General features: G+C 34.0%; 1 protein-coding gene across 1 annotated transcript; it reads right to left on the bottom strand.

The window, feature by feature from the left end:
- Positions 1-4,380: 4,380 nt before the first annotated feature.
- LOC125867537 (cationic peroxidase 1-like) lies at positions 4,381-6,183 on the bottom strand. The gene is made up of 4 exons (XM_049548076.1): positions 5,900-6,183; positions 5,288-5,479; positions 4,868-5,033; positions 4,381-4,766 (listed from the first exon to the last, which is right to left on the bottom strand). Exons 1-4 carry the CDS (start codon positions 6,107-6,109, stop codon positions 4,381-4,383), a joined length of 954 nt encoding a protein of 317 aa, XP_049404033.1. The 5' UTR covers positions 6,110-6,183.
- Positions 6,184-8,498: the final 2,315 nt, after the last annotated feature.

The following is an 8,498-nucleotide window of genomic DNA, read 5'->3' as shown; positions in this document are numbered from 1 at the left end:
TATTAGTACATTTTTCATTGATTTTCTTGTGTTATGTTCATATTATTGTACCCTAAATGACCATGAGTTTGATATTGTCTATTTATCACATTTAACCTAACATTTTGTCTTTTCGATAATGACAATTGACAAAAGGAAAAAGGTAAAAGATGTTCATTTAGTTACTCTGATCAAAGAAACTGGTCCTTGTGACTATTATGCATTATTGATGTTGATGTTTGCAAGAAACATACCAAGACCTTTCCAAGGTTCTTATATTTAGTTATTTATAGGGTTACACTGAGTAGACGGTGAGTTCCTAGACTTATATGCAAGATCTAACATCTTAAAAGTCATTACTGTTGTCGAGGTTGGTTCTTATATGCTAAAGATGCACATTAGTTTGTGATCATCAAAATGGGAAAATTTGTTGAGATGGTGGAAGAATAACGGAGGAGATTATATATCTCCAAATTTTATGACACGAGAAAGTTGCAAACATTGTCGGAGGGGGAGGGGGGAGGATTATCTCCAAATTTAAAACGTACATAGTAATGAAATAGGAATTACTTGATAATACACCGAAAATTAGTTAGAGGTAGTTAAGGGATTTAGGCAAGTTGTTAAGTCGGTTAGGAATAAACAAAGTATATATATATCACTGTTCCATTGTACAAAATCAGTTAAGCATTTTCTTCATTGTGTTGAAATAATATCTCTTCCTTTCTTCTTTCTAAATATCTCTGTAGAGTTCATCAATGGTGTATTAGAGTGAACAATTGCCTGTAAATCAACATGGTATTAGAGCTTTACACCCACGATTGTGAGGTTTATTCCAGTTAATTGTGCGATTTCAAGCTTCGTCAATGGCGGCAAATAAGTTCGATCATAATCATGCATTGTCCTACACCTTTCTGACACCACTGGTGCTTCCATTATTCCGATGCAACTAATAGGATCCGATAATTACTCTGTATAGAGCAGGGCTATGCAAATTCAATTGCTTGGGAAGAACAAGCTAGGAATTGTCGATAACAGCTGGAAAAAAGAGGATTTCGGGACTGAGTTAGGGCATCAATGGGACCGGTGCAACTCAATTGTTCAAGGATGGATCATGAGTTCTGTGACTCCGGATTTACACACAGACATAGTTTATGTGACCAGTGTAAGAGCAGTCTGGGAATATCTCCGGGAGCGATTTGACAAAGTAAATGCTTCGAGGATTTATCAACTGCATAAAGCTATAGCTACTACTGTACAAGGTAATGATTGTATTCCTATGTATTTCTCTAAGCTATGCAATTTATGGGATGAATTTGCTAGCATTATTCCACCTCCCTGTCAATGTCCTAATTCTAAGGAGTTTTCTATGCATTTGGAGAGACAAAAGTTGATGCAATTTCTAATGGGTTTAAATGAGAACTATGACCAATCACGAAGTCAAATTTTAATGGTTGAGCCTACTCCTAATATCAATAAGGCATATGTTATGATTATTGAACGAGAGAGTCAGAGATCTATGGCATCTTCCTCCATAGGTGGTGAGGGTACAGATCTGGCTGCTCTCTTGGCAGGGAAGGGGATGCCTCATAAATACAACAGGGGAACTGCTCCACAAAATTACAATAAGGATCACACATCACAGTCTACATCACAATACTATGATAAGGGGAAGAAAAAATGGATCAGAAGTGTGATTACTGCCACATGCAAGGACATATGGAGGGTAATTGTTTCAAACTCCATGGATATCCACCTGATTGGAAATTCAAGAAGAAGGGAGCTGGAAACAATAACAATGCTTACAATGTTCAGACTGAATGAGTAAGAGTTAAGGGCATGGATCATTTAGTTCTTGATGATTTCCCAAGAGCACCTCAATTGACTACTGATCAACATGGACATATCATGAAGATGCTTGATGGGAATGTTTCTACTGCTAATGTAATGGCTAACATGGCAGGTATGGTCCAAATTCCTATGTCTAAAACTGCAGGTTTGAAATGGATCATAGATAGCGGAGCAACTAATCACATGATCTCTAGTCTAGATGTATTGCATTATGTGCATACTGTTAAGACTGAACAAAATAGGAAAGTACATTTACCAAATGGAGGTGTGACCTTGGTAACTCATACTGGTAGTTGTAAACTCATGGAAACAGGAGAGTTACATGATGTTTTGTTTGTACCGGAGTTTCATTATAATCTTTTGTCTATATCAAAGGTTACAAATGAACTCAATTGTTTTGTGTCATTCTGCCCTGGATTCTGTTTATTCCAGGACCTTTCAACTGGGAAACTGAAAGGGATTGGTAAAGAGGATGATGGCCTTTATTTTCTGGTTCAGCAACAAAGCTTCTCTAACTCTAGAGTTCATGACAATGTTAAAAGATTTGCTGCTCATGATGACAAGAAAAACATTATGCTATGGCATAGAAGACTTGCACATGTTTCAATAGGATCTATAAAGAATCTATTAGGGTACACTGTTGATAATTGTAAATCAGTTTTGAGTGATTGTGAAATATGTCCTCTTGCTAAACATACTAGACTTCCTTTTCATAATAGTAACTGTCCGGACTGTCCTTTCCTTAGCTGCTCAAAGCCATTGGTCTGTACATCAGTTGGATGTTTATAATGCCTTCTTACAAGGTGATCTTCATGATGAAGTATACATGCATCTGCCAGAGGGTTTTTCCAGTCAGGGGGAGTCTGGACTTGTATGCAGACTTGTCAAATCCCTATATGGGCTTAAACAATTAAGCATGCAGTGGAACTTGAAGCTAAGTGAAGCATTGTTGGAGTCTGGTTTCATCCAGTTTAGACCATTCATTGTTCATTAAAAGGAAAGGGACATGGTGGTGATTTTAGTATATGTTGATGATATGTTAGTAACAGGAACCAACTTGGCTCTTATAGAGCATACAAAAGCTGCTCTACACAAGGCATTCAAGATTAAGGATCTTGGTGAATTAAATTTTTTTCTTGGGATGGAATTTAGCAGATCAGCAAAAGGTATTTTGATGAATCAGAGAAAGTATGCTTTGGAGATTATTTCAGACTTGGGGTTAGGAGGTGCTAAGCCAGCTTGGACCCCTCTTGAAGCAAATATGAAACTGACAACTCAAGAATTAGATTGTGTCACAGGAGAGCAGAATGATGAACCTTTTGAAGATAGATAATCGTATCAAAGGTTGGTGGGAAGATGTTGTATTTGACCATGACAAGGCCAGATATTGCTTACTCAGTTCAAACACTCAGCCAATTCTTACAAAATCCAAAGAAATCACACTGGGCAGCAACTTTGAGAGTGACGAGATACGTTAAAAGAGAACCGGGACTTGGAATTTTGTTAAGTAGCAAAAGCTCAAACAATCTAAGTGTGTATTGTGATGCAGACTGGGCAGCATGTCCAAATACAAGAAGATCAGTATCAGGATTCATAATTAAACATGGTGAGACATTGTTGTCATGGAAATCTAAGAAGCAAAATGTGGTCTCCAGAAGTTCAGCAGAGGTTGAGTACAAGAGTATGGCTAATGCAGTTTCAGAACTAGTATGGATAATTACTCTATTAAAGGAACTGGGAAGAGAGGTGGAACAACCAGTTGTGGTATACAGTGATAGCAAGGCAGCTTTGCAAATAACAGCTAACCCAGTGTTCCATGAGAGAACAAAGCATATTGAGATTGATTGCCATTTTATAAGACAGAAAATTCAAGCAGAAATTATGAGGACAGAACATGTGGGCTCTAAGGAACAACTTGCAGATATTCTAACTAAGGGACTGCCTAGATTGCAACATGAATGTTTAGTAGGCAAGCTTTGTGTGTTAAATGTGTTTACACCCACCAGCTTGAGGGGAGTAATGAAATGGGAATTACTTGATAATATACCGAAAATTAGTTAGGGGTAGTTAAGGGATTTAGGCATGTTGTTAAGTCGGTTAGGAATAAACAGTGTATATATATATCACTGTTCCATTGTACAAAATCAGTTAAGCATTTTCTTCATTGTGTTGAAATAATATATCTTCCTTTCTTCTTTCTAAATATCTCTGTAGAGTTCATCAATGGTGTATTAGAGTGAACAATTGCCTGTAAATCAACATACATAGTACATCAAAGTCTGCGATAAAACAAAAACGAAAACATATAAGACACACCCCCTAAATAAAATAAAGTTGTATCAAGTCAACAAATTCAAAACATTAAACCGTTGATCATCTTATTTCAACTGGTGGAAAGTTACACATCGGAGGGGGGAACTTTACCACCTTTACCTCCAAATTAACTACACAGAACATCAAAGTTCGCGATTAAACGAAAAGGAAATACATATATAAGAAACACTTGAAATCTCGAGATTAAATTTAAGAATCTCGTTTTTATAAGAAACCTTAATTGGTCTTCCTGCAATTTTTACGAATTTGGCCGTTGGTGCCAGTAAGTGGGCTAAGATTACCCATTTTCACCATGGCTTTTGCAAAATCAGCAAAGAATGTGGCTGAATTTGAACTATAAGTGTTAACTATAGAGTCTGTTGAGCCTCCACTAAAAAGTTGTTGGTCAGAATGAAGAAGACCCTTTTGAATTCGTAAATTCTTATAGTAAATATTGTCAAATGTATTTGGGCTTGTGGTGTCTAATGGAGAGATATTATTGTCACTTCCACTTTGTGGACATTTCGATTTAGCCGATGTTGCGAATGAAGCATTTATATCAGTTTCGTTGTAGAGACGATCGCGAAAAGTAGTGCACCTTGCTTGCCCTATTGTGTGAGAACCTGTCAAATCCAAAGATATTTCAATTTAGCGTATTTTCTATGAGTCTCGTGAATTGATAAAAAAAATAAATGTATGATGTATTTTTATGTAAAAAATAAACCTGAGAGAGCGACCATTTCTCTGGCATTGAAACCTTTATTAGAGAAGGAAGAAATAAGAGCGCTTAGATTCAAAGTTGGTGCAGGAATATCACTATTTGCAGTACTCAAACTTGCAGTTGTTGAGTCTCTTCTTCCAAGTAATACAGTCCAACTAGGTCCACCAAGCTGATAAAGCATAAACAATATAATATAATTAGTTTAAGCAACTACTTTACACTCTATAAGCACAACATCCAATTATTTAATTTGTATATTCAAACTATGACTAATGTCCAGCTTTCTATAAAGGTCAACATGTTTTCTTTTTCCTTTTCCTAACTAGCTATTAGTTAAATATAAACTAAATAGGATGGTTGTTACTAGTTGGTATTTTATTGTAAGGCATGTTACATGTGCCTATATTTAAATTGTTAGCTTACTTTAACGACAGAGTCTCTGGCTGCGACAGCTAAAATATCAGCACAAGATACAATATCAGCACATGATGATTCGACTTGAGTTTTGATAGTATCAATCACATCGAATCCCCTTAAAGATCCACTATTTGGATTAGCCGTCTTCTCTCCCGTGAAACTTGATGTATCATCTAATAACACAGATGCATCACAACCCTGCATGTACATTCAAATACGTAAAATAAGTTGTCATGTGGAAAATTTATTTGCATGACACTTATAGAGGCAGAGACAGAATTTGAAGCTTATAAATTTGAAGTAGTTCTTTTAAATTATTAGGTTTTAAAATAATAATTTGTACATAAAGTTATAACCAAAGTTAGTGAGTTCGATTGGTCGAATTCGTTGTCTATACTCTAGCTCCACCCTTGGACGCACAAGAGTGTTACTCATGATTACAGGGGCAACGCCAGAATGATAGTTATAAATTCGATATATTTAGTAGTTTGAGTTCAAATCTTATGTTTGTATTGAAAAATTATATCATATGTTTAAATAATTTATCAAGACCTCTCATAAAATTAAGAAATTTCGATTTTGCCTTTGTGCATGTGAAGACTAAGTAAGACAACTTACATTGACAAAGCAATCGTGAAAATGAAGACGAAGCAGAGAGGCCCCCATGCGAGACTCCTTAGCGATAGCAGAATTGACAGCTGTTTTGATTATGGAAAGAATATTTGGACATGATGAATTGTAGAAATTGGAAGTCAATTGAGCTGAGCTCATTCCAATTAGAACAAAAGGGACTATAACTAGTACTAGTAAAAAAGATATGTTAGCCATGACAAAGAAGTTATTAGCAATAAAAATGAAGAATTAGGAAGAAAAGATATTGTCTAAGTTTATTGCTTAGCACTGCTTAATGTGGAATATTGTACTTAATTCTTCACATATTTATAGTAATAGGAAGCAGAAGAGTGTCCCAAGTTGTCAAAGTTTACCTTAATTATTTTAGTATTTCTTAATTCCATTTTCTTTTAAGAGTTTTAAAAATAATTAAAAATCAGACACAGCATATTTTTCTAAGACTGGTGCAAATAAGGCCAATTGCAGCCAGTGATACCAAGTCCATGTGTCTTGGACGGAGCTATAATATTAGTTAGGTGTAGGGATGGCAACGGGACGGAGCAGACGGGGCTTGAGGCGAATTTTAGGCTATGCGAGGCGGAAAGGGCGGGTTTTAAGCTACGTAGATGCAGGATGGATTGAAATATTTCTTTCAAAATTAATGCGGGGCGGACGGATTGCGGGTATTTTTTTTGTTGTACAAATTTAAATTCTTCGAGAGACGAGAAAATTCAATTTTGATTTTGAAAATTTATAGAACCACTTTTATAGATATTCTACTATTTACGAATATATCAATTCATAGAAATATAAAATATCCCCTCCAGTAGGCTAATGGAATTCATTTGCTATAAGTGGATTAAAAAAAGTAAGTAGTTTTAATAAAAAAATAATTAATTAATCAACAAAGAGCATATAACTTTAAAAAATTTAATAAATACAATAAGATTCACTTTACAATTTTAATGTATACCTTAATAATGTTTCCTTTTCCGAATGAAAACTTCGGAGTGGGATGGATTTATGCAGGTAGGGCGGATTGAAATTATAAAAAAATGTTATGTGAGGCGGGGTGGGGAGGGGTGAGTTAAAATTTTATGGATTAATTAAGTGAAACCCGTCTCATACCCACCTCACACCATTTCATTGTCATCCTTAGTTGGATATGATTTCAAAAGAATTTAGTAAAAAAATAAATAGATTTTTATTTATATTAAGTTATTTATTATATTTAATTATAAAATTTAATAAATATTAAAACAAGCTACGAGTTTGGTGGAAAATTCACTCTTTAAATTTCAAATTTTGACAACTTCTTATAGGTTATTGATTTTTAATAGCTTGTGATAAAAGTGCATATTACATATTAGTTTCTTGTCATTTGTTTTCAACCCACTATTAACATATTATTTTTCACTGATATGTCTCACTAAAAAATATAAGTGATTATTCTTAAAAATATTTTGAATGAGTAAGTGAGAAAATAAAAGATAATTGTGTTTTCATATGAAAAAATAGTAAGCTTTCCACGGTTTTAATGAAAATTTGTTTTTCACCAAGTGCTTTTCTGATGAGCTGGTTTAATGAAAATGAGCGGAAAAATTATACTCTCACTATCCATATTAAGTGTCTTTTTTTATTGTTCAAAGTTCAAGAATCAAAATACATGTTTGGAATTTTTTCATATTTGCCCTTTAATAAAGTATTACATTTTTAGAAGATAAATTGAGATTCAGTCAAAATGCATTAGTGAAAATTATGATTTAAATTATGTTCTTGTTTTTCTTAATAAATATGTATTAACTTAAAATTTTACTATAAAAAATATAATATAAATATTATTAGTGAAATATTATTACAAAAGAATGATTATCATACCGATCCAACCAACAAATTATGCTCTTTAGAGAACCTTCTCAAATATTGAGAATATACTTTTGAGTAACTTTCACATATAGCAAACAAAAAAATCATATTTGTATGTTATAGCAAAATTTGCATAATTCCGCTCCATAGCAAACATATATATGTATAATTCGCTATACATATACAATTAAAAGCTGTCTATTTCGCTATACATATATACAAAAAGAGCAATTGTATAATTCGTTGGCTCCTCTTCAGAATTGTATAATTTCATTATACAAACATAAAACTGGGCAGGGGAATATTTTTATTGTATAATTATAAGTGTATAGGACGAATATATATATATTTGCATGTGTATATACAATTTTCTCTCGCTTTATACAAACAGAAACGCAATTTATACACTTCTGTTGTATAAAACGAGAAAGAGAGAAAGGCACAAGAGAACTGGGCAGGAGAATATTTTTATTGTATAATTATAAGTGTATAGGACGAATATATATGTATTTGCATGTGTATATACAATTTTCTCTCGCTTTATACAAACAGAAACGCAATTTATACACTTCTGTGTATAAAGCGAGAGAGGAGAACACAGAGGGAGTGAGCGAGAGAGGAGAGTGGCGAGCGAGAGTTTGAGGGAGAGAGACGCTGGCAAACAGTTTGCTACAGGACACAATTAAATCAAAGTGTGGTTATACCATTTAATTTGAATTATTAGTTTGCCATTATATAC

The sequence above is a fragment of the Solanum stenotomum genome, chromosome 6 (genome assembly GCF_019186545.1).
Source record: "Solanum stenotomum isolate F172 chromosome 6, ASM1918654v1, whole genome shotgun sequence".
In the NCBI taxonomy this organism is placed as follows: Eukaryota; Viridiplantae; Streptophyta; class Magnoliopsida; order Solanales; family Solanaceae; genus Solanum; species Solanum stenotomum.
The sequence above is the reverse complement of the archived record's forward strand: the minus strand, read 5'-3'. Positions and strand labels throughout refer to the sequence as shown.

Coding starts and splice junctions, on each gene's coding strand:
- LOC125867537 (XM_049548076.1), bottom strand. CDS start 6,109: ATGGCTAACATATCTTTTTTACTAGTACTAGTTATAGTCCCTTTTGTT. Junction 5,480..5,899: donor TTCACGATTGCTTTGTCAAT/GTAAGTTGTCTT, acceptor ATGTACATGCAG/GGTTGTGATGCATCTGTGTT. Junction 4,767..4,867: donor AGAAATGGTCGCTCTCTCAG/GTTTATTTTTTA, acceptor TGGATTTGACAG/GTTCTCACACAATAGGGCAA.